Below are 24,148 nucleotides of genomic sequence, written 5' to 3'. Positions count from 1 at the left end.
TGATATATTTTAATTGTACGATGTGAATGTCTCGTCACAGAGAATCTAGATGTCAGCAGCTGAACCTAATATCCGGCTCTCCTTGCTTGAATAGTCAACGCCTGTGGAAGAACTCGTCATGCTCTTCGGACAAGTGTCCAGACCAGCCCCCTTTATCCATTGAGAATATTGCATGTACTAAGTACCAGTGGTTTATCTGCGGCCTATGTGGCTGGAATTCATAACAGAGCTCAACTAGAAAGGACGGGCAAGACGTTACATTCTGTTAGGCGGCAATGTTCCATATTTTGCTGTAAAGTATTTGACTGACTCCTTGAATTCGCCTCAGAGTCACGAGAAGAGAATAAAAACTTGGTGAAAAAGTATGGAGAGAGGCTCTTCGCGAACTTTGGAAAGGCCTGGCCCGGTAACACGATGCCTCGCATTTGCTAGGGACTTAATGGCCACCATCCTCCGCAAAAAGATGGAATAGGTTACGTTAACTCTTACAGATCTAGTTATGAAAATTTGGTTATTCTACGTATAAAAATACTTCTACTTCTTCTTCTTCTTCTCTTCACAAAGATCACAGGGTCAGGACACGTGCTAAAAAGCATATGACTACATACCTAGGTACCTACCTACCTACTAGGTACTTATGTACCTATTAGTATCTAGGAAGAAAAGTGCTTGAAAAGACGGTGGTCCTTTCGCCTAGGATTACTTTACTCAGAATACCACAATGTTCTCATCCGGCCACCCCAAAACCCTCAGTGTTTCGCAGACACCCTTCTCCATTTGTTCCGGGCCACAGACCAGAACTATGTCATCTTTGTTTAACCTTGGCGGTCCAATTTCGGTTGAAATCAGGTCCTTGTCAATTCGGCCAGTCCGTCCTTTCCATGTAGAAGACGGACGACTGAGACAATGGAGCAGGCTACACCTATGCTTCGCGGTCGATGCCATTTGGTCGAGCTCCCGTCTACACAAGATGTCTTCCTCCCCACGATTTCCGTCCAAAATAATGCACCCAGTGGGGTCATCGGCACCCTTTACCATGGCTCGAAATACCTGAAATATCGGCGTGATGCCCGACCCGCCACATATCATGTTAAACCTGGATACATGGCGAGACTTCCCAGATATAGAACAGAGGCCCTTTCCAAGGTACTCAAATTTTCCCACTGGTCCCTTGAAGTCAACAAAGTGTCCCACTGGAATAGAATCAAGTGCCTGTGTCATTTTGCCACCTCTTCGTTCAGGAGTGTCGTGGTAAATTTTGATCAAAACATCAAGCCATCCTCGGTCTGTACCTTCAGAAATTGGAGTATAAGCCCGGATGATTGACTCTCGAGTTACCGGATCGCGCAGCCTCATCACCAGGTGCTGCCCAACAGGCAAACCGACTTCTTGCTCGGCGTGATCTAGTTTGAATCTGAATATCTTGGAGTCTGAAGAAACGCTGATCTTTTCCTGCAGGGTTGCTTTTGTCCAGACTTTGCTGTCAAGAAACACGGGTCTACTGGGATCGCATTCATTAGTCTCGCCGGACAGTTGCGCTAGTGCATATTCGTCGAGTTTTCCAATATGATGCGCAGGCATCATGGCTTTGGCGTTTTCACTGTCTGAGTTGAGCCATAGTTAGCATAGACAGCATACCAACAGCAGAGCAGGATGGAGCACGCCTTGATTGGGAGGCTATTCTTACGAATTGTGACAAATTCCTCCGTAACATCTTGTCCAGCAGCTCCGAATATTGATGCAGAGCCACCGGGATGACCCTCCAAAAATGGTGTCCCGTCGTATACCTGTCCATTAACAATGAACCAAGGTTCATGTTCACCACTGTGGGATTTCATTTCACACATGGTAACCAGACGGCTAGCTCTGGGGTTAGTCATGCATACATCTTTTTCTGGTTCTTGTTTCGTTACATCTTCAGATTGGCCAGCCAACTTTTCATCCCACGAGCCATTTGTGAGATTGCCTCCTGCCTTCTTGATCCTCTCCATCCACCCACCGGGAATCAGAGCTGGTTGCGTAGGGTGCTCAAACTGCAATGCGTGGCCGATATTATGGACAACAACCCTGAACCAAGGGTTGTTCATCATACCCAAAACACTCCAATACATGTCCCTGGGCTGTACCGTGAGGCTTTCGTCCATTGCTCTGACCATGATATCCGTCACTGTTTTGAGATCTTCGATGTCAATGTCGAGCTCCCAGAAACACCAACAAAACGATGTCTCCCGCCACCACATGTCAACTCTCCCGCCATATAGTCTTTCTCCGTCGGGAGCAAGGCGATATCGGTCCTCGGGGTAATCAATATTGGCCAATCTCCAAGTCTTGCCCTTGTCCAAAGTAACCTCGATCCGAGTAATCCGTTTACCTCCACCACCATATGCGTATCCCCGGACTTTATACGTGCTCAAGTCGCCATTTAGTAAGAGTTTTTCATTGTGAGCCGGGTAACAGATGACACTATTGGTGTTAAGGTCATATATGGCATACCGCTCATCTTTCCACGTATCCGGCAGGTCGGCACTTGCCTCGGGTGTCACCATAGTTGGCAGAACTCTATTATCATAGATGTGATACCAGTTGTCGCTTGGTTTCTCGGTAACTGTTATCCTCTTCAACCATTTGACACTGCGGCCTCCGATTTGTCCAGGGATAACGACTCGAACAGGCTTGCCGTGATCAGGGTGCAGAACACAACCGTTCATTTTATGAGAGACCATAATACCTCTGTTTGGATCTAGGCACCAATTGAGCTTAACAGACGTCCCATAGTGGCCGTTTGGCAGTTTATCAGCTCCTTCGAAACATACATATCTCGCACCTCTCCTCGGTCTTGCCTTGGCTATCAAATCGCAAAGGGCAACACCAGTCCACAGAGCTGTTGAGAGACCGGCCGAGCCCCAGGAGAAACCTTTTGACTTGCGGACCACATTTTGTTCCTTGCGGCGATTGCCCGCGCAGACAAGAGTGATGGGGTATGTCACCTGTTCATAAGATGCGATGAGCTCCCCGACGCTAAGAGTAAATGGATTCTCAACCAGGCCCTCGACGGTGAATGTCCACTGATCCATGTCACCATCGTCACATCGGGGTACCGGTCCATGGTTTCTAACATAGTGAAGGTCCTCACTAGTCAAAAACCCTTCATCGTATAAGTCGCGCAGGGGAGGTTCGCAATTGAATGGGTGTATGCCGGTTAGTCGAATCAGGCGAGCGTCTCTTGCAACGTGGCTATCTGGTGTTTTGAGGTCCTCTGGTCGAACTGATTTTTTCGAATTTTTTGGGGGTAGAGGATAGATAGGGGAGTCGTCGTTTGCTACGGTAGGCGATACAGGGAAGGCGATATCGTTGGGATTGCCATCCACACTACACCTTCGAGATCTTCCCACGGTGCTAGGGGGGCTCGGAGGGAATACAACGGTTGTCTGTAGTAAACCCGGTTCCGAGTTGCTTCCAGAGTGGGGCATGTTGAACCTCAAACAGACACAGGGCGTGCGGGAGATAAAGGTTCAGTCGAAGGCTAAAGGATAGAGCTACACGTAACAGGCGCTCCAAGCAAGTAATGGACAACGGATTGGGGTGAATAGAGAAGGCACATGTATGATGCAAAATAGCAAGTCCCTAAAAAGCTATCCGCATTATCGGAGGATATAGCGTGGAATAAAGATGCTTTGCTTTTCAGGTCGAGATTGTCCAGACGGGATAGAAATTACCAGAATCTCATCAAGTGTCAAAGCTCGAAGCACCCGGATATGCGGAATAAATCTTACACATGGTATGCCCTTTTTGACTGCACAATTTCAAGCCGATTACTTTTCTAAGGTTGGAAAGTTGCCAATCATAGCCATGCCACTCTCGAGTCTGAACGTCACGCGTTGACGAGACAGCATTTGATAGACCGTATGTACTCCAAGACCAGCTTGCTTCCGCGGAAATCTCCATTTGCGACGCAGAAGGGTATCAGGGGGTTGTGGAGTGGATGGAGATAAGGGTTCACTCTCCGGAGATGCATGAGCCGCGGCAATGGCGATGGTCACGGACAAAGGCGATGGTTAAACGGCTGGGTCGGCTTCAAAAGAATCGGACCACTATCGGATATGGGGCACGGTCTCGGTATGCGACTCTGTAACTAGTGCCAGGGAGACATTTGACGCCGACCATGGAGGGAGGAAGGTTGAATTCACGTCATGGGTGGTGACAAACGAACTAGGCCTTTTCCACGCCGCGGGCAGGAAGCCAAGATTGAGCGACGGAAGTTCTGACAAAAATCGCGGTCCCGGTAGCTACCGCCAACTTAGTGCCGTGGATGAGGCTTTCCAAGGCTTTCAATGTAGTCTTTGGAATAATATGCTTCAGGTCGTCCGACGCATCATTAGTCTTGTGGCCGGGCCGGACAGAGGGGATTCTACTCCGTAAGACTAATCAGAACGGAGGCGCGTGCGGCCAGTCTAGAAGCAGCTAGCCAGGGCGGACACCTTGGCCATGTCCAGTCATGTTGGAGGGATTGATATTTGTGCACATGAGTTGTTATCATTTCGAATGAGGCGTATGTTGATAGTCGATACGGTGAACTTATCGACCGGCCGAGGCCTCTGTGTGGTTGGAAGTTGTTAACTGGTGTAGGGAGGCCCCATGTCGTGGCGTCGAAGCTTATCTTGAATGTGATAAGGGCATCTGGGGTCTTAGGTTCCATGCATGGCCTTGACATTGGGTTGGGGACGCCAGTGCAACTGGCTTCTCCCGCAACTTTACATTAAATTACGCGCACTCCGTAGTCTGTCCAGCGTAGAAGCACCAGACGACATGAACCTACTACTAGTAGGTACAAATCAATTGATAGGTCCCATGTCCCGCAAGTTGTCGGCACATGCAGCAGGATGACATAGACCATTTCAACGTTGACGTTACTTGCCATGCTGGCCCATACTATTCCACCTAGTAGGTGCCTAGTAGCTCGGTACCTGAGGCACTGTGACTCTGTGACTGCCGCGGAGGAAGGGGACAGGGACGGGAGCAACACCAGGTTCCCGGTAGACATTTGACAACATTGAAAATTTTGACTCCGGCCGCCCTAGACAGAAAAACATACGACCATAAGCAACCTCGGAATTTGTTTAACTCTGTTAGGACACACCAGTTTAATATTCAATATTCACCGAGCAAATTGCAAACTGGAGCCTTGAATGCTCTTCGTGCAACTGGACGGAGTAGGCACTGGGTACCTAGGTAGTTACTAACTTACTAGACTAGACATTAGTTAATAATGTCTTGACATGCAGCACAGCCCACAAAATCTTGCAAATCTGCTCGCTGATTGGCTTTTGACAGCAACACCTGCAGTGCCGTTTCTGATTGCCCTCTCCACGTGCATCGTCATCGTCAACTATCTACCGCCATCCTCGAGCTACGTTTGGCTTGTCACGAGCATCAAGGGTTTGTCATGGACCGGCAAAGGAAGCGTATGTAACCTGTTCGCTTACCATTAAACATCTGTTGCCATGACTGACAACACTTGACAACAGGCGAGCTGCGCACCCTGAATATGAGGGCATGGGATGGGGAGGATGGTTTGTCTCTCATATCATCTACTGCTCACTGAACTCTAGCTAACCTAGTCCCTATGCAGATATTCTTGTCATTTCCAATTCACTCGATTCATCGCTGAAAAAAAATACAGCCTTCATCAAGCGTCTTCGGACCGCCATCAGCCCCGCTACACTGGCCACTTTTTTACAAGAAATTCGGACTCTGAGCCTGCACAAGTATCTCTCCGAGATAATAGCCGCCTGCTATGAGGGTCTTTGCAGGCTCAAGTCTCCGGGGGAGATTGAAGCTGGCGTTGAGATTGTGAGCGCCCTACACCAGCGCTTTGGACCGACCGAGTTCACCGAGTACCTCGCCTGGCTACTGGGTAAGGGAATGGCTACTCCCGACAAGACTTCTCTCAAGAGTCTGGCCATCGATGTCCGCGAGAAAGAAGAAAAAGAAAGAATCACCCGTCAGAGAGCCCTCCTGCGAGTCATCACCGAGCTGTGGTTGGTTGGCGTTGTCAGAACCCTGGATGATGCCACGAAACCTGATGATGCCACAAAGGGTGCTGCTACTGGGAAGGCTGTTGAGCTCAAGAATCGAGCGAGCTCAACAAAGGCTGGTGGTGCTGCTGAACCTTTCCCCCTAGAAGTGCTCAAAGACCTCCTTGGCTATGACCGGGAACACGCCAATTTGCCACTACTTGTCATTTTTGTTAAATCATTCAGCTGGGATATTTTAGGCATCAAGCCGACCGGGTCAGACGGTCGGAAAACGGTCGAGGAAGATGGTGCTACAAGCAGCCAGAACGACATCTTACAAGTGGTGGACGAAGCCACCGAGTTAAACCAGACTCTAGATCAGCAACCATTCACACCACCCGACATGGCAGAGCGATTCAGGAAAGTTTTGAAAAAGTATTTTGACGATGTGGCAGCGCATATTGTGAGGGACCAAAAGTCTATCCAGTCTCAAGCTCGTCGAAATGCCGAAGCCTACGTAAAATCCGGTGAAGTGTTCGAGGACCGCCAAGCGAACTACGAGAAGCAGGTCAAAGCGCAGGAACGCCTGGTATCTAATGCGCAGGTCATTGCTGATGCTATTGGCGCTGAGATGCCCGATTTGAAAGAGTCGGACGATGCCCTTGCCAGCTCCAGTGGCTCAATAGGCTTGGTCAAGACTAGCGAGTATTTGCGAACTATGGGCGAAGGTGCCGGAATATGGACAGATGAGGATGAGCGTCGATTTTATGAAAATCTCGTCGACCTCAAAGGCAAAGTCCCGCCGATTCTACTTGAAGACGGCAGGAGGAAGAAGGCCGACGGCGAGGAACAAGTTGGCAAGAGAACGGACGCCGTCTCCGAATACTCGGACTCCGCAAAGGCTGCTGCTGAAGCTGTTGAAGATCAATCAATGGCGATAGCTAATAAGACTATTGGTGCTCAAGTCGATGCCTTGTTGGCCCGTTTACCAGAGCTTACAAACAAGGACGTTATTGACCAAACTGCCATTGACTTTTGCTTTCTCAACTCCAAAGCCTCTCGCAATCGACTTGTGAAAGCCCTCACAGAAGTTCCGAAGGGGAGAAGCGACTTACTCCCGTCCTGGTCACGATTAGTAGCTACACTTGGCAGATATATGCCCGACGTACCCAAAGGACTGGTTGATTACCTAGATGCAGAATTTCGAAGCTTGCAGCGGAGAAAAGAAAAGGATTTTTTGGGACAAGTCAGGCTCAGCAATATTCGATACCTGGCTGAACTTACCAAGTTTGGTGTCGTACCTGAACATGTTGTATTTCATTGCCTTAAAGTCAGCCTTGACGACTTTTCGCGCATGAATATCGAAATTTTGTGCAACCTGATCGAAAATTGTGGCAGATACCTTCTCAAGAACCCCGAGACTGCACCACGTATGGCCAGCTTTCTCGAAACTTTGCAGCGAAAAAAATCTGTACAGCACATTGGACAACCCGAGCGTATGCTCATCGACAATGCTGTATACTACGTCGATCCTCCTGAACGGCCTGCTATTGAGCAGAAGGAACGAACTCCAATGGAACTCTTTATTGCGAAGTTGGTGTATAGCGACATGACTAAACGCAACTATAGCAAAATTCTGAAGCAAATTCGGAGGCTCCACTGGGAAGAAACTGAGGTATGGCTGGGCGGATCATGATCGCAGGTCCGACCGAAATCCACACAGAGATTGCTGACTCAGATTTACCAGGTCGTGTCTATCCTTGAAAAGGTTTTTTCCAAACCTGGAAAGGTGAAGTATGGAAATATTCACCTGCTAGGCATTCTCCTGAGCGCTGTCTACCGTTATCACCCAGAATTCGTTGTTAAAGTGATCGACAATGTTATTGAGTCGGTCAACTTAGGCTTAGAACAAAATGATTTTCGATTCTTCCAACGCCGAATTGCAGAAGTGAAATATCTCGGAGAACTTTATAATTACAGGATGCTAGAGCACCCTGTCATCTTTGACACCATGTACAAAATTCTTACATTTGGATATGGTGAGTAGTTACAATGGGCTCCCTGGCAAAGGATTCTTTCCTTCTTTCTTTTCTTTCTTTCTTTCTTTCTCTTTTTTTTTGCTTATTATTGCCGTAGGAGGACCACCAATTCCCGGTCGACTTAACCCATTCGACGCTCCAGATGACTTCTTTCGTATTCGCCTCATTTCTACGATGTTGGAAACCTGCGGAATGTTTTTTAATCGAGGAGCTGCCGGCAAGAAGCTGGATTACTTTCTATCTTTCTTCCAGGTAAGGGCTGCAACACTAGGGCATGTTTCAGTTTTGTGACACTGAATGCCAGCTAATATTGTTTGATAGTACTATGTTCAAACGAAATCTTCCCTGCCTATGGACATCGAGTTTGTCGTTCAAGACGTCTTTTCACTCACCAGACCACAATGGAAAATCGCCACCAGTCTTGAAGAAGCAACTAAAGCGCTTCAACTTGCCATAATCCAAGATCAAAAGACTGCAGGTATTGATAGGGCTGCCGAAGTAGATGACGCCACCAGTGGAGCGTCATCCGACGACGATAATGCTGATGTAGATGACGTCGAACAAGACGGTGAGGGGGATGAAGAAAGTGCCTCGGAAGATGATGAGGTTGAGGTAAGCTGAATACCGTTGTAGTCGTCGTTTATTTTTTTAACGTTGAGAATAACAGGATGGAGATGATGAGTCTGCCAATGATAGTGACTTCAATGATGAAGCCATCGTGGTCACCCGCCAGGAGGAAGTTGTTGACCCCGAAGACGAGGCTGATTTTGAGCGAGAATATGCGAAGATGCTGGCTGAAAGCCTTGAGTCTCGGAAGTTCGAACGTAAGCCACTGTTCGATGTGCCTCTACCCGTGAGACCAAAGAATCGGGAATCGTCTATGGGTGCTTCTCAAGATCAGGAACCGTCTGCTCCGAACCATAAAATGGCTTTTTTCGCTTTTGACAAAGAAAGGCAACCGACAACAGGTTTGTATTCATGATGCAAGGGTTCTATGTTCATCGTATTGTTCACTAATGGCGCACACGTAGACTCGCACTGTTGAGCTGCCATCTGATTCTACCTTCGCTATCGCTATGAAGACTCAGCAGCAGGCTGAAAAGGAAGAACAGCAGCGCATCAAGAATCTGGTCCTCAACTACGATCTCCAACAAAGCGAAGACCAGGAAGGTAAGATTGGCGAAGCTAGACCCGTCCTGTACCATTTATTCCACTAACATTCTCTGTAGGTAGTGAGAAAGCAACAACATTTCATCACAACCGAGTTGACCGTTCGAGTAAGGATCGGGGTCAGAGGGTTAGAAAGCTTCAATTGAGTGATGTTGATTGGTAATAATTCGGCACAAGGTCAACAATGATACATTATAATCCGCACCAAAAATTCGTTTAGTCAAAACGGGTCATGAAAAGACCAGAGAAAGACTTGATTCGCCATAACAGGAGCAACTACAGCGCACAAATAGCATATGAGAGTCTAGCACTTGGGGCTGCGTGACGGTGGCTGGTTGTGAGAGAAGGGTTTCAATGAACCAATGGGCTGATGGGACGAACGCGCAAGAATGTCGGGAACAGAATCAGAAAAGTTCCCCATGATACGTCGGTTAGACGTTGAGGCGGATGATGCGGGCAAAAGTGACATCAGTTCTTCAGACTGGATTGCTGGATTGCGCCGCGATGACGAACATCTTTCCATTGGAGCCGCTTCAGAGAGCTGATTCCAGATTATAATGCAAACCGAGTGTCCACAGCTAGAGGGTGATCACGATATACCTTGACCACCTAGGTAGTTCAGAGAGCAGGCCTTTCTTAGACGAGGCTTGCTGTGTACAGGCCAAGACCTGCCGCTGAGCAGCTGTCAATCTCATGTTACTGCTGGCGCTACCAGATCAGATGGGCACGACGAATTGTCTGCCGCCGGCTTTTGCATCTCCAAGCTGATCGATCTTGACTAGCATATGCCAAAAGGGCCCCCAAATGTGAGAGACAATAGACTCCTTCGACAACATTTTGTGGATTTTTTTTAGTTAATGTTTTTGCATAAGAAACGGCGTGACATGCATAATTACTAGCCAATCGATGGGCACCCATGCCATTTTTTGTAGTATCGTGGGATGTCAAATACACCTTGGGTACTACGTACCTACTCACGCGGCCCGTGGTTCTGTTGACAGCACAACTATCACACACAAGACAGGTTACATTGTCACCAGCTACCAGAAGTTTAATACATTAAATAAAAAAACCCTAATAAGCTGTCTCGTCATAGCTGATGAGTTGGTCACAGTCACCAAAACACCCCTACCGCCTCCTAAGTACGTATAGGTACCTAAAGTAATCAATCGAATCAATCCCAGAAGGTGCCTTCGTACCTTCCCGTTCTAAACTCAGCACCACGGTTCAGCGCTGGGCCTTTCTCGGCACTGTGCGTCTGGTCCCAAGCACCCGACTGAGCAGATATTCAGGCGCTGGGGACCTCGCATGGATTTAAGTTAATGTTGTAAATCCAATCGATGAACGAACTTGGGACCTCATCATTATTCTCTGATTTTGAGCATACCAATCGAATCGTTCGATGAGTGCGAGGGACGGCCCAGAAAATTCCCCTTGCCGTGCACAGCCAACCACAAGCTCAGACCTCACCCCGATCCAAGGACCATTGTGTGTGTAACTGCCTAGGTAACTAGTTATATGTAGCTAAAACGGGATTCCTGTTTCAGATCTTTCAGTTGCATCTCTTCCTGAACTCCATGCTCGCCTCTCACCTTGCACAACTGGCGAGACAGATTCTACCCATCGTGTATTTGTCCTTGACCGAGAATAGGGCCTATTCCTCTTCAGCCCGGACGTTTACTGTCCAACGTTTTGCGCAGGCATAATGGCTGTCATTATCGGAGATTGGCCGCTTAAAGATGTAGGCCCTTCTGGATCTTCTGTTCCAATCGTCAAGGTAGTCGTGACGAGATAACTAACAGTATTCTGCTCGACATAGGTTATATACACCATCATTGTCGGACTCCTCATGCTGATGGCCTGTTTTGAGTGGTTTCTTTGGCTCGCGGCTTTCATGTACTGCTTAATCAAGGTGTTCGGAAAGGCAGAGCACTGGTCTATTCGGGCTCTCTGCCTAGTTGTTGGCTCTGCTTTTGTTTTGCTTCGGTAAGTCTAGAGCTCCCACGCCTGCCTGGCAAGACAGGACTCGGTGTCGCTATGCCCTTACCCGCAGTGCGTTGCAATTAACTCGGAGATCAAAAGATGCATTTTCCTCCCTATTATGATCGTCACTCTTCCCCTGCCACCCGCTATAGCAAACTGGTGGCCAGAAGCTGTCACATCTTTCCTGCAGTGGTTTGCCTTTTGGAGTTTCTCCATCTTACTCACGGTTCCATGGCTCTTTTGCATCTACCAACTCGTCACAAACCATTTGGGGCGCACAAAGCGTATAAAGAGGGTTCTGGATGATTACACGGCTCCCAAAGTCGTTGTTGTCATGCCATGCTATCGCGAGGAGCCTGACGTCCTCATCAGCGCAATTGATTCTGTTGTCCAATGTGACTATCCTGCCCCATGCATTCACGTCTTCCTTTCTTTTGATGGTGAACAGGTAGATGAGCTCTATCTTAACACACTGGGCTTGCTTGGGGTACCAACTACATTAGACTCGTATCCTAACTGCATCGACGTTATTTACAAGGGTGTTCGAATCACAGTGTCCCGATTTTCTCATGGCGGCAAAAGACAGTGTCAAAAGTCAACCTTTGAACTTATTGATCGCGTGTACGCCGACTACATCAAGCAGAATGACAACATTTTTATCCTATTTATCGATTCAGATTGCATCCTTGATAGAGTATGCCTCCAGAACTTTGTTTACGATATGGAACTCAGCCCTGGAAATTCAAGAAAAATGCTCGCCATGACTGGAGTAATCACCTCGACGACCAAGAAACACAGCATTATTACACTGCTCCAAGACATGGAGTACATTCACGGCCAACTATTCGAACGCACCGTGGAGTCTGGCTGTGGCTCGGTCACGTGTCTTCCTGGGGCATTGACAATGCTCCGCTTTTCAGCATTCAGAAGGATGGCCAAATACTACTTTGCTGACAAGGCTGAGGAGTGCGATGACTTGTTTGACTATGCCAAATGTCACCTCGGCGAGGATCGCTGGCTCACCCATCTCTTCATGATAGGAGCCAAACAGCGGTATCAAATTCAGATGTGCACTTCCGCCTTTTGCAAGACAGAAGCGGTACAAACTTATGCATCTCTCGTCAAGCAAAGACGCCGATGGTTCCTGGGTTTTATAACGAACGAGGTCTGTATGCTAACTGACTGGAGGCTATGGAAGAGATATCCAGCGTTGATATTAGTGCGGTTCATGCAAAATACCATTCGAACCACGGCACTTTTATTTTTTGTCATGGTTTTGGCGCTCTTAACTACTACAGCGAGCGTCCGCAATCTGCCTGTGGGGTTTATGGCAGTGTCTCTGGGACTGAACTGGCTCCTTATGCTATATTTCGGCGCAAAGTTGAAGAGGTTCAAGATATGGTTTTATCCTCTAATGTTCGTCCTAAACCCCCTGTTTAACTGGTACTACATGGTGTACGGAATTCTGACGGCTGGGCAACGGACGTGGGGGGGCCCACGAGCGGATGCTGCTGCGGCCGACATACACACTACAGCCAGAGAAGCTGCGGAGCAGGCAGAGAGGCAAGGCGACGAGTTAAATATTGTCCCGGAAACATTTAAACCGGCAAAGGAGGCAAGGACAATAGTTCATCAGAACCAAGGCCCTGGAATTCCAATCGTCCGCAAGAGAAGTGTTGTGCGCCCTCCAGACGTTGTCGATGGCCAGTTTTCCGGTCCGAGGAATATCAAGGGTGTACCGTACGCCAGTAGACGACATCTCCAGCATGCTGAGCCAATTTCCGAACAAGCCAACCCATGGCCAGCCTACGATGCTGATGGGATATTGGCGCGTGGCGGTGAGGGTGATGCGTACATGAGTGATGAGGACAAGAGGAAATACGCCATAGCTCACCAGGCTCAAAGACTGCGACTCGAGCAACGTCCACGAACAGGCCCTAGCCTAAACGCCAGATGGCAAAACGGTCCGCAAGCAAGCGAAACTTCCCAGGGCAGGAATCAAGTTGATGACGTGGGAATTGCTTTTTAAATGCCAACTGTTGAGTTTGGCTGTCACTGGCAAAAAGCCGGCATCTTAGCAGACTGATGATAGTTGTGGTGTAATTGCGGACTTGATCCATACATGGTTTCGTCGTTTGGAACCCTTTAGTGTCATCCGTTTTCTTTGTATGGCACTGACGATAACAAGAGACAAGTACAAATGCTGTGAATATCTGTGAATGGCAATACAAGGCCAACAGGAGATGTACATTCCATTGATGCAATTCTTGAGTTTGCGTGACACTAGGCGAGCTTGGTTGGCATTGCCTTGGCGCATCAATGGTCCGGTTTGCGATGCGATGCATAGCCAGGCATGTTGGGCCCTGCCCTGCCTCGGGCTCGGGCTCGGGCTCGGGCTCTGCTGGATTAGGCTACAGAATGCCTGACGAGAAGAAAATTATCAGGTTTGCGAACCGCCAACCGCCTTGCCGCCCTCACACGTATGGAAATGGGGCTGACGTGCAGAGTACTACTAATATGCGCCAAGATGAAATTTGACAAGACATCATGTGCTCATAAGAGGCCCACGAGAGGAAAATGGGCCACTTGTGTATTATACAGCGCGTTGCGTCCGGTTGCAGGGCTGATGGTGGAAGATATACTTACTACCTCCTAAACTTGTGACGACACTGACGAGCTGTCAAAAGCCTGATATATTAAATAAAAATACTAAAGAGCCGTCTTGTTGTAGCTGATGAGGTTAGTGATAGTCACTAAAACACCAGGCCTCTTGCGCCTCCTGTGCTTGGACACCTGGTAGGTAGGTATACAGAATGTCGTCGTTCAAGGTTGACTCTAGAAACTTCTTCCTGCTTCCACATACATGGAGCAGCCACATCGACCCAGCTCGGACGCCATGGGGTACGGAGTACCTAGGTACTGGGTACCTATGCTCATATGGGGGCTGGGGGCATACATACTCCTTCATGTTCCTAGTAGGTATTCAGGCGACTGGAGACGGCGGAGGTACAGCTCCGGCCATCCGACCTTAGTGGGCTTTGCCAATAATCCAAGTATCCTGGGACCTCCATACCTGGGTGATTGATGCCCTCAACGTGGTACAGCATCTTGACCTTGAAAGTTGGAAGTAGAAAGTGAAATTGAAAGCTCAGATGTGGCAGGTTGCTAGTTTAATCAAAGACGTATTCCAGGATGGTTCTGAACTGTTGCCTTGGCCAGATGCCCCCTTGTCATGGCGGGTATCTCCACAAGGACGCCGTAAGAACTAGAAGCTGCCATGCGATGGCTCCTCCCCCTGCGTACCCAGTACAGTGTGTGTGTGTGTTTAAAAAAAAGGTGTTGCCCCTCAACCCCTCCGTTGCGAAGTTCATGGAAGAGAACAAAAAAAAATAATAATAATAAACCACTAGTTAAAAAACTGCAACACACACCGCCCACTCGACCAGCCAACGAACGTCCTGTCGACCCGAACAAGGTGCATCCACTCTGCCGGCCAGCCTTCTCTCATCCCCAAGCCCGAACCTGCCCTCTCCCGCTGTTACCTTTTCTGCCGAGTGCCCTCTGACGTCTATAACGTCTCAATAATCAGAATCCTTTTCCTTCTCCTCTTCTTTCGCATCGCTTTCCTCCTCCACGCTACGCTGTACTTGTGTCTTGCACGTCGTCAACACCCCGCGTCCCGCCCGATTCCCCTCTCTGTGGCTGCGATAAGAGATAGAGACAACATAACGACTTTGAAAAATCACACTGCAGAGCGCCAAGTCTGCAAACTACAGGCACAATGAGCGTCGTGGGTACGTAGGTGCACCAGCATTTGGGGTACTGGAAGCTATAATGCTCGTCCTCGGCCTGGAAATTGCCGACGGGCATCGCTATGGGCTGCTCGCTGGCGGTTTTTAGCTTCTAGCGCCTTGCTGCCCTCCATCTCTTTGTACGTGTGACCAGAAGTTGGGAGCAATGTGCTGACCGTACCATCTTCAACAGGTGTCGATTTTGGAACGCTTCAAACGGTGGTCGCTGTCGCCAGAAACCGTGGCGTCGACGTGGTATGTTGACGATACTTCCTGCACCTTTCCTGCCTTGTCCCTTCCGCCCATGTCGTTCTTCCGTTTTGACTCACCTATTTTGCAATACATCGTGCTAATAGACATCCTACTCATAGATCACCAACGAGGTTTCCAACAGAGCTACCCCGTAAGTTCATGCCGATCATCTGTCGACCCACTGCTCCAATTCCCATCACAAGCAACCATGTGTTCAACTTGCTGTCTTGCTCTTATGCCCCCCTCCTCTTGAGTTCCTCGTACACTGACAATGCTCGCTGTCATAGCTCCATGGTTGGTTTCGGCTCCAAGAATCGCTATATTGGAGAGGCCGCCAAGACCCAAGAGATCACCAATCTCAAGAACACAGTGAGCTGCTTGAAGCGCCTCGCTGGTCGATCCTTCAACGACCCCGACGTCAAAATTGAGCAGCAGTACATCACCGCCCCACTTGTTGATATCAATGGACAGGTTGGTGTCGAGGTATCCTATCTCGGCAAGACGGAGAAATTCACAGCTACTCAGCTCGTTGCCACCTACTTGAGCAAAATCAAGCAGATTGCTGCTACCGAACTCAAGTTGCCTGTTTCAGATCTCTGCATGAGCGTTCCGCCGTGGTTCTCTGATGTTCAGCGCCGAGCCCTACTTGATGCCGCTGAGATTGCTGGCTTGAAACTCCTCCGCCTCATCAATGACAACACTGCGGCTGCTCTCGGTTGGGGTATCACCAAGCTCGACCTTCCCGCTCCAGAGGAGAAGCCCCGTCGTGTGTGCTTCGTGGACATCGGCCACGCCAACTTCACCTGCTCCGTTGTCGAATTCAAGAAAGGAGAACTCGCCGTCAAGGGTACTGCTTGGGACCACAATTTTGGAGGCCGGGACTTTGACAAAGCCCTTGTTGACCATCTTGCCAAGGAGTTCAAGGGCAAGTATAAGGTCGACATCTACACTCACGGACGCGCCATGGCCCGTACAATCGCCGCCGCCGAGAAGACGAAGAAGATTTTGTCAGCCAACCAACAGGCTCCTGTCAATATTGAGTCTCTAATGAACGATATCGATGTTGCCGCCATGATCACTCGCCAGGAGTTTGAGGCTATGGTTGAACCCCTTCTGAACCGTACGCAGGTACCTCTCGAGCAGGCCTTGGCACAGGCTAAGCTCACCAAGGATGATATTGATATCGTGGAGATTGTCGGTGGCGGCTCTCGTGTTCCTGCTCTCAAGGAGCGTATCCAGGCCTTTTTCGGGAAACCCCTCTCTTATACAATGAATGCTGACGAGGCCGTCGCCCGTGGCTGCGCTTTCAGCTGCGCGATTTTGTCGCCAGTGTTTCGCGTGCGTGACTTCTCAGTCCAAGATATCATCAGCTACCCCATCGAATTTGCCTGGGAGAAAGCTGCCGACATCCCCGACGAAGATACTAGCCTGACTGTCTTCAACAAGGGTAATGTTCTTCCGTCGACTAAGATCTTGACCTTTTACCGCAAGCAACCATTCGATCTCGAAGCTCGGTATGCCAAGCCCGAAGACCTGCCAGGCAAGCAGAACCCTTGGATTGGACGATTCTCTGTCAAGGGCGTCAAGGCCGAGGGTCAGGATGAGTTCATGATTTGCAAACTCAAGGCTCGCGTCAACATTCACGGCATCCTTAATGTCGAAAATGGTTACTATGTCGAAGACCAGGAAGTTGAGGAGGAAATTAAGGAAGACGAAAAGGAGGACGGTGAGAAAAAGGATCCCGATGTAAGTTTCTCTTGCCCTGTTCATGAAATTTTTCCTCCTGTGAATCCCAAATCTGATACTTTACTGCAGGCCATGGATACAGATAAAAAAGAGGATGCCCCTAAGAAGACTAGAAAGGTTAAGAAGCAGGTCCGAAAGGGCGACTTGCCCATTTCCAGTGGAACCTCTTCTTTGGATGCCGCGCAGAAGGCCGCCTTGAGCGAGAAGGAGTCAGCCATGGTCATGGAGGACAAACTCGTCGCTGATACGGAAGAGAAGAAGAACGAGCTTGAAACTTTCATTTATGATCTTCGCGCTAAACTCGACGAACAGTACGCCGAGTTTGCCAGTGACGAAGAGAAGACGAGTATCAAGGCCAAGTTGGAAACTGCCGAGGTAGGCGCATTACCCAAGACCAAAAACGTGATCGTGAGACTAATTTCTCTAGGAATGGCTCTATGATGAGGGCGACGATGCCTCCAAGGGCGTCTATATTGCCAAGCTTGACGAGCTGAGAGCTCTTGCTGGGCCTATCGTTCAGCGCCACTTTGAGAAAATTGAGGCCGAGAGACGTGCCGTTCAGGAGCGTATTGAGGCCGAGCAGGCTGCCAAAAGAGCCGCTGAGGAAGAGGCTCGCAAGGCTGCTGAGGCGGAAAAGGCTGCTCAGCAAGGGTCTAACGACCAGGAGATGAAGGATGCCGACGCCCCTCAGACCCAGCCAGAAGAGCCTGCGGAGTCCAAATAAATAGACATGTTTGAAGAGGATCTGCATGAATAGATGGGAAATAAGTAAATATGGTGGAGAAATGGATGGCACTTACGCATCAAAAATGAAATATACAATACAGGGTGGAATGAAGTTCTCCATGGGGTTTATATCGCAAAAAGAGGACCAATCACAAAAGTAGTATAGAAGATTTCTAAAGGCCAGGAAGTTGTGTTTTTTTTCGTAGACATAACTGTACGCCATTCTTAGCGAGAGAAAGCGAGGGCTGGATAATAATTGCTTACATGCCATTGCTATCGTTACTTAAATATATGCACCTTGAGCCGAAGCTTGCACCCATACACACCTGACGCCATGCTGCATAGTTCGCTTATGCCATTCTAGACATAGGATTAACGTAGCAGAGTTCCATCCATGTGGTATCATCAGAAAGTCATTACATTACGCTGTGGCTGTGACCCATCACAAAGCCCCACCTGTGGCACGCTACCAGATAAGAAGACCTTGAGACATTACACAGTTCAATCTTTCCTTGTATGGTGGCATATTAACAATTTACGTCTAACATTGAACCGTATAATGTCATCCTTAGCTATTGAAATTACAAGCTTAAACCATCAAAGCCGACGATTTTGGCGCAAGGAAGGCTGAGGGGCAACCTTGCTCTCTGGAACCTGCATGGCTCATTTCTTCTCGCCCATATCTTATTGCTGCTGCTGCCCCTACTATCTGCCAGGAAACAATTGCCAGTATAAAGGAAAGAGCTTGAGAAATGCAGCATAACTGACTGCTTCCGTTTTCCATCAACGCTAGCGATATTTCGGCCGACGTTGTACATTTAGTATACCACATCGATGTAAAATAAATCAGGAAATACAGCCGCCTTTCAGGTTCTGTCGTTGAGTTTTCCCAGAACTTGCCTACCTGGAAGCGGGCTAACCGTCCAATTAACTAGTTGATGTCGAAAAGTGGCTTCAACTTAATAATTAGTTGCCACTCATCGGTAGCTACTTCTTTGCGGTAGAACTCCTTCAGGCAGTCAATACTAGCCCGAGAGATCAGACTGTACAAAGTGTCACCTTCCTCGAGCTGTCGGCCATAAGTGGGTTGATGACCACCCATTTCGACCTTGACCGCGACGGATGGCTGACCTTTTTTGCAAACAGGGATCTGCTTGTGCTCTCGCTCGATTGAGGTACTATTGAGACAGACAGACGTCAGCATTCATAACGATATATAGTCCAACCCCCCCCCCCCCTTTCCCCCTCCCAAAAGGTCTTTGATTGAGGGCGGAGGTAAGGAGTAAGCAAGGAATTATGTTCAACTCACACTCTACCAAGATTGATAATCTCCTTGGCGCCGGTGACTGAATTCGTCTTGACAGCGGCAATTGGCGTGTTAATCTTGAGCTGACCTTCGACAACATCAACACCTATGACAATGGGGCTGGTCTTGTTGAACACAGCGACAGGCTTGAGGACACAAGGGAAAACCGCCAGCATCTTGGATTCTTCCTTCTTCTTCTCCAACATTTCGTCCATGTGCTTGGTAAACGAGTCAAACAAGTGGTAGATGATATCAGCAGTAAAGATCTTTATGCCTTGTTCTTCAGCATACACTTGTGCTTCCTTGTCTACCTTGACATCAAAGCAAAGCATGACAGCATAATCTGGAGCCTTTTCCAGCATGATACCGCACTGCATGACATCTCGTTTATAAACGGGACCGATTCCAACATTTGCAACAGGGATCTTACAGTCCTTCAGGAAGTCCAGCAAGGCTTCCAGGGAACCAAGGGTAGATGCCTGGACACTGACCCCTCGACCAGTCTTTTCAACTCTGCTGAGCAGGCTTGCCAGGTCTGCCACTACTTCGTCTTCAATATCTTCTTCGTCATCATCAGGGCCGACAACCATTAGTCGAGAGCCAGCAATGGCGCCTTCAAGGCCAGGGGCACTGATCTTGACACCCAACGCAGCCTTAACTTCCTTATTGTGCACGTACTGTGACTTCAGGCGCAGCTCACGCAGGGGTGCTGGTGTTAGCAAGGCTCTGATATTTGTTTTGATAGCACCTTCCGTGCCACACAATACTATTCGGTCGCCTTCCCGAAGAATACCATTTGATAAAATCACATCGATGGTCATACCAAAACCCTCGATAGCCTTGACTTCGAGAACAGTAGCTTGGACCTCGGAAAGATACATAAGCGAGCCAACCATGCGCTCTTGAGTGAGCTGAACGATCAATTTGAGCATGTCAGGAATACCTTCTCCGGTGTGAGCAGACGTAGGTACCAGAGATACAAACTTGGACATGGACTTGTTCTCGTAAAAGAGTTCAGAATTGAATCCTTGCTCAGCAAACGCAAGTTTGGTCTCGTCCAATCGCTTCTTGAATTCATTGTGGACGGCCTTATTTTGCAAAGCCAGACTCTCGCGGAAACCGTTATTATCAACTTTCTTCCACCCGTAAAGTCTGTCAATCTTGTTGAGGGCAACAATGAATGGAGTTTTACGGTCTCGAAGGAGGCGCATAGACTCAAGAGTTTGAGGCTCTAAACCGTGCATAATATCCACTACTAGGATGGCAATATTGCAAAGAGATGAACCACGGGACCGCAAGTTGGAGAAGGACTCGTGACCAGGCGTGTCAATGACGAGCAGACCGGGTACCTTGAATTCAAACTCGTTGTTCTGGTTGACTACGGCAGTCTTCTGCTTGATAGCATCGACGGGAAAGTATGTAGCACCAATCTGCTGGGTAATGCCACCAGCCTCGCCTTCCTGGACATTGGTTTGACGTATTTTATCGAGCAATTTGGTTTTTCCGGTATCGACATGTCCGAGAATACAGCAAATAGGAGACCGCAGGTTGTCCTTGGATCGGGCTGCCAAGGCAGCTTGATGGGCTTTTTCCCTTCTCTCAGCAGCCTCCTTCTTGCGCTGCATTTCCGCTTGTTGGGCAGCTGAGAGTTCTTCGTCTTCCGATTCGGACTGATCATCATCATCGTCCTCGTCGTCATCGTCGTCGTCCCTTTCTTCATCCTTCTCCACATCGGGCTTGACGTCGCCTTTACCGTTTGTCTTGGTAGCAGCTGAATGTTCTTCTTCCTCGGAATCCGCATCCCAATTATCCTTGACATCGTCTTCTGAGGCAGCGGCGGCTTCCCAGTCATCCTCAATATCACTCTCCGCGGTAGCCTTCTCTGCGGCAGCCTTGGCCTCTGCCTCTGCCTTCTCGAGAGCGGCCTTCTCCTCGGCTTCTTTGAGCGCCTTCTCGGCTTGCAGCCGAGCTCTCTCCGCAGCTTCCGCAAGGGCTGCGTCCTCATCGACCTAGAATACAATTAGCACATGTTCCGCGATATGAGAGACTCGAGACTCTAACACAAGACGGGATCACACTCACTTTCTCGTTTCTGGGCTTCTTCTTCTTGTTATCATAAACCACCTTCTTCTTGGGCTCGTCAGATGACTCTTGTGGCCCGACCTTGATGCCTGCAGCCAACATTTGCTGGAGTTTACGCTCATTTCGGGCCTTTTCTTCTTTCTGAGCCTTAGTAAGGAATTTGCCCTCCTTCTTCAGCTGCTCGATTCTCTCCTTTTCTTTTTGTTTCTTGAGAGCCTTTGCTTCCTCTCTACGCTTGATCTCCTCCTCGGCAAGTCTTTCTTCCTCCTCAGCACGGGCCTTGGCTTCGGCTTGCATACGCTCTTCTTCCTCTCTCCTCTTTCTGAGCTCTTCCTGCTGCTTCTGGAGCATGGCGAGATGTGCAGGAATCTTCTTCTTTTTCCCTCCCGCCTCCGTACCAGCGGCAGGTGCCAGGCTAGCTGGGGCGGCGGTGGCATCTTTGGGGGGAGCTGCTGGTTTGCTTGGTTCTGCAGCCTTTGCTGGAGCAGTGGTCTTCTTCTTAGCGGCCTAATGTGAAAGAGAGAAAGTTGTCAGGCGTTAGCAAGCCGCAGAATTGAGGCGACATAGGGTCTTTGCTCTGAGAACTGGACAAGCTAGGCATCATAGGGCGATGCCCAAGTAGAGCCTTTGACATGCGGAGAAAAGACATACTTGTTCCTTCTTACGCTGCTTCTCACGCTCCTTTTTCAACTTTTCCTTTTCGGCTTTGGTGAGAATTCTGCCACCGTTGACATCATCATCATCATCCTCATCTGCGGGCTCGCCCTTTCTGGCCGCTGGCTTTCCCTTGGCTGCTTTACCTTTCTTTTCAGGCAACGCAAACTCATCCTCCAAGGTAGCCTCTTGTGGTGCCTTGGTGTTCAGCTCCGCCGGGCCGGCACCGGGGGCGTCTTCGCCTTGAACAAAGTCGTCATCTGCCAGGCCCTTCTTCTTTCGCTTCTCCTTGTTCTTTCGTAGCATGGCCATCAAACCACCTCCACCGGTGGCATCATCACCGTTGGCATCAGCATCGACATTGGCGTCAGCAGCAGCGACATTCGGCTCGTTGGCGTGGGGTGCGATGGTTTCACCCAGATCGGCTTCCCAGTCGTCCTGGGCTTTCTTATTGCCCTTCTTCTTTGGCGGCATCTCGATGGATTCGTGCAGTTTAAGAGCGGCCGGAGGACACCAGAGCACAGGAAGGAAAATGAAATGAAATAAAATCAAGTAAAATAAAATAAATAACAATAGTGGTCTGCGACGAGACGAAAGCCAAGGCGTGGTTGGGCCGGCGCGAGAAGACCCTAAAAATTTTTGGTGATGCCTACCTGGGTGTTTGGTTTGTTTCCCCGTGACAAGCGGGACACTTTTTGGAACTTTAGTACGGTGGAGGAGGGGAAGGTGGAGGGGTCAACTGGTGTTGAATGCTGAGGGTTAGTGGACTAGGCCTGTCAACTGCCAGACATTGAGGCTCAGGCTGAAGTACCTAGGTACCTACCTAGGTACCTAGAGGTAGTGAACGGAGCAACTCTTCCGTACATTCAATGGACATATCAGGTAAGCTCCGAGGCGACAAACCCAGGCGGGTGCACTCGAATAATGTCAATATGGCGCCTAGGCGGTATTACTAACCAGACTTTACTGCAGAAGCCGCGCCCAGCAGGACACGCAAGCTGTAAACTGCTGCAAACTTATACCTAGTAGGTATTTTAAATACTCCGTACCGAGATTGCGTACTTACCTACTGTACCGTGGGGGGGGGGTGTTTGCGATATCGCGTTAGACATGCTTTTAGGGCGTGTTAGTACGATATTAACCACGTATAAGGTTAAATTAATTAAACACCGTGTTTTATAATTATTAAGCTTACCCTTAAAGTTAAGAGTTTATATTTATTAAGTCTAATATAATATTAATTAATAAGTATATTATTAGTATAAAGGGATTTATTTAATTTATAAAATATATGTTAATACTTAATAAACTCTTAAAAAATAATATATATACGCTTAAATATATTATTAATTTTTAATAGTTAATTAAAATTAATTAATCTTATTAATAAATATATATTAAATAGAATATATATTCGCCTATTATAACTTTATATTAAAATTTATAGTGAATATTATTACCGCGTAATTAAGGGATATAAAGAGAATAATATAGGTATTTTATTATAAAATTTATAATATTAATTAAAGTAAGGTAAACTTTATATCTTAATATAATTAATAACTAGTAAATGTAATAAAGCTATTATAAAGTAATATAAATAGTTTATATTACTAGTATCTTTTCACTTAAACCTAATATATAAAGATTATTAAAGGCCTTAATTCCCCTAGTAATATAATAGCTTATTATACTTTAAGAAATCTAATACCTTTTAGTATATTTTCTAAATTCTAAAACGCGTAAAAGTGTAAAATTTAAATATAAATAAGTAATTTCTTAATTTCTAGAATAATATTTTCAACTTATATTACTAATTTAATCTACCTATAAATAAAACTATTAAAGTATTAATCTTAAGTTTATCGTATAAATAATTAACGCTAAATAATTATTAAATTATAAAAGTAGCTTCTCTTATACTTCTTAAATAAGATCCCTAAGACTTATAAAAACATTATTTTTAATTAAAATTAGTTTCCCTTAAAACCTTAAAAGTAATCTTATAAAACATTTTATTTTAATTAACGTTTTACTAGTAATTTCTTTTTATACTATTAATAGAGTTTAAAGATGTTATTTAACTATAATTAAAAGGTAATATTTATGTAATTAATAAGTCTAGATTAATTAAAATATTATTAAAACTAATAATAGCGTTTATTTTAAAATTATCGTTTAATCTTTATATAATTATATTATACTTTAACTTAAAAGAACTAGAATTATACGAGTTTATTTAAGGAGTATTTAAGTCTTTATTCTTATCCCTTATATTAAGTTCTATTTCTTAGTAAGTTATTAGTAAGGGATAATAGTTTAGTAATAGCATTAAATTTATTTTTATTTTTAAAGATATGATAGTAGAATTAATTATTAGAATTA

General features: G+C 47.3%; 6 protein-coding genes across 7 annotated transcripts; 4 read left to right on the top strand and 2 right to left on the bottom strand.

Moving 5' to 3' along the window:
• Positions 1–585: 585 nt before the first annotated feature.
• Positions 586–4,620, bottom strand: J3458_004091 (uncharacterized protein). The gene is made up of 2 exons (XM_066117991.1): positions 1,688–4,620; positions 586–1,604 (listed from the first exon to the last, which is right to left on the bottom strand). The coding sequence occupies exons 1-2, from the start codon at positions 3,468–3,470 to the stop codon at positions 709–711; spliced, it is 2,679 nt and encodes an 892-aa protein (XP_065976589.1). The 5' UTR covers positions 3,471–4,620; the 3' UTR covers positions 586–708.
• Positions 4,621–5,276: 656 nt separating this feature from the next.
• Positions 5,277–8,674, top strand: NMD2_2 (mRNA decay protein; the record flags this gene model as incomplete). Its single annotated transcript, XM_066117990.1, has 6 exons — positions 5,277–5,466; positions 5,526–5,570; positions 5,630–7,689; positions 7,762–8,053; positions 8,151–8,305; positions 8,375–8,674. 6 exons carry the CDS (start codon positions 5,277–5,279, stop codon positions 8,672–8,674), a joined length of 3,042 nt encoding a protein of 1,013 aa, XP_065976588.1.
• Positions 8,675–9,129: 455 nt separating this feature from the next.
• On the top strand, positions 9,130–9,386 carry NMD2_1 (mRNA decay protein; the record flags this gene model as incomplete). Its single annotated transcript, XM_066117989.1, has 2 exons — positions 9,130–9,223; positions 9,283–9,386. 2 exons carry the CDS (start codon positions 9,130–9,132, stop codon positions 9,384–9,386), a joined length of 198 nt encoding a protein of 65 aa, XP_065976587.1.
• Positions 9,387–10,928: 1,542 nt separating this feature from the next.
• J3458_004088 (uncharacterized protein) lies at positions 10,929–13,235 on the top strand (the record flags this gene model as incomplete). Its single annotated transcript, XM_007816775.2, has 3 exons — positions 10,929–10,964; positions 11,043–11,209; positions 11,306–13,235. The coding sequence occupies 3 exons, from the start codon at positions 10,929–10,931 to the stop codon at positions 13,233–13,235; spliced, it is 2,133 nt and encodes a 710-aa protein (XP_007814966.2).
• A 1,369-nt stretch (positions 13,236–14,604) lies between these two features.
• SSE1_1 (adenyl-nucleotide exchange factor sse1) lies at positions 14,605–18,029 on the top strand. Its single transcript, XM_066117988.1, has 2 exons — positions 14,605–16,995; positions 17,065–18,029. The coding sequence occupies exons 1-2, from the start codon at positions 15,409–15,411 to the stop codon at positions 17,434–17,436; spliced, it is 1,959 nt and encodes a 652-aa protein (XP_065976586.1). The 5' UTR covers positions 14,605–15,408; the 3' UTR covers positions 17,437–18,029.
• Positions 18,030–18,180: 151 nt separating this feature from the next.
• Positions 18,181–22,709, bottom strand: FUN12_1 (eukaryotic translation initiation factor 5B). Of its 2 annotated transcripts, XM_007816777.2 has the most exons (4): positions 21,761–22,709; positions 21,110–21,616; positions 19,031–21,036; positions 18,181–18,899 (listed from the first exon to the last, which is right to left on the bottom strand). In XM_007816777.2, exons 1-4 carry the CDS (start codon positions 22,235–22,237, stop codon positions 18,653–18,655), a joined length of 3,237 nt encoding a protein of 1,078 aa, XP_007814968.2. In that variant the 5' UTR covers positions 22,238–22,709; the 3' UTR covers positions 18,181–18,652. The 2 variants fall into 2 exon arrangements, with proteins under 2 accessions (XP_007814968.2, XP_065976585.1); XM_066117987.1 differs by having other exon boundaries at positions 21,110–22,709.
• Positions 22,710–24,148: the final 1,439 nt, after the last annotated feature.

This window comes from Metarhizium acridum, assembly GCF_019434415.1.
Source record: "Metarhizium acridum strain ARSEF 324 chromosome Unknown scaffold_29, whole genome shotgun sequence".
NCBI lineage: Eukaryota > Fungi > Ascomycota > Sordariomycetes > Hypocreales > Clavicipitaceae > Metarhizium > Metarhizium acridum.
This window is presented reverse-complemented; position numbering and strand designations above follow the sequence as displayed.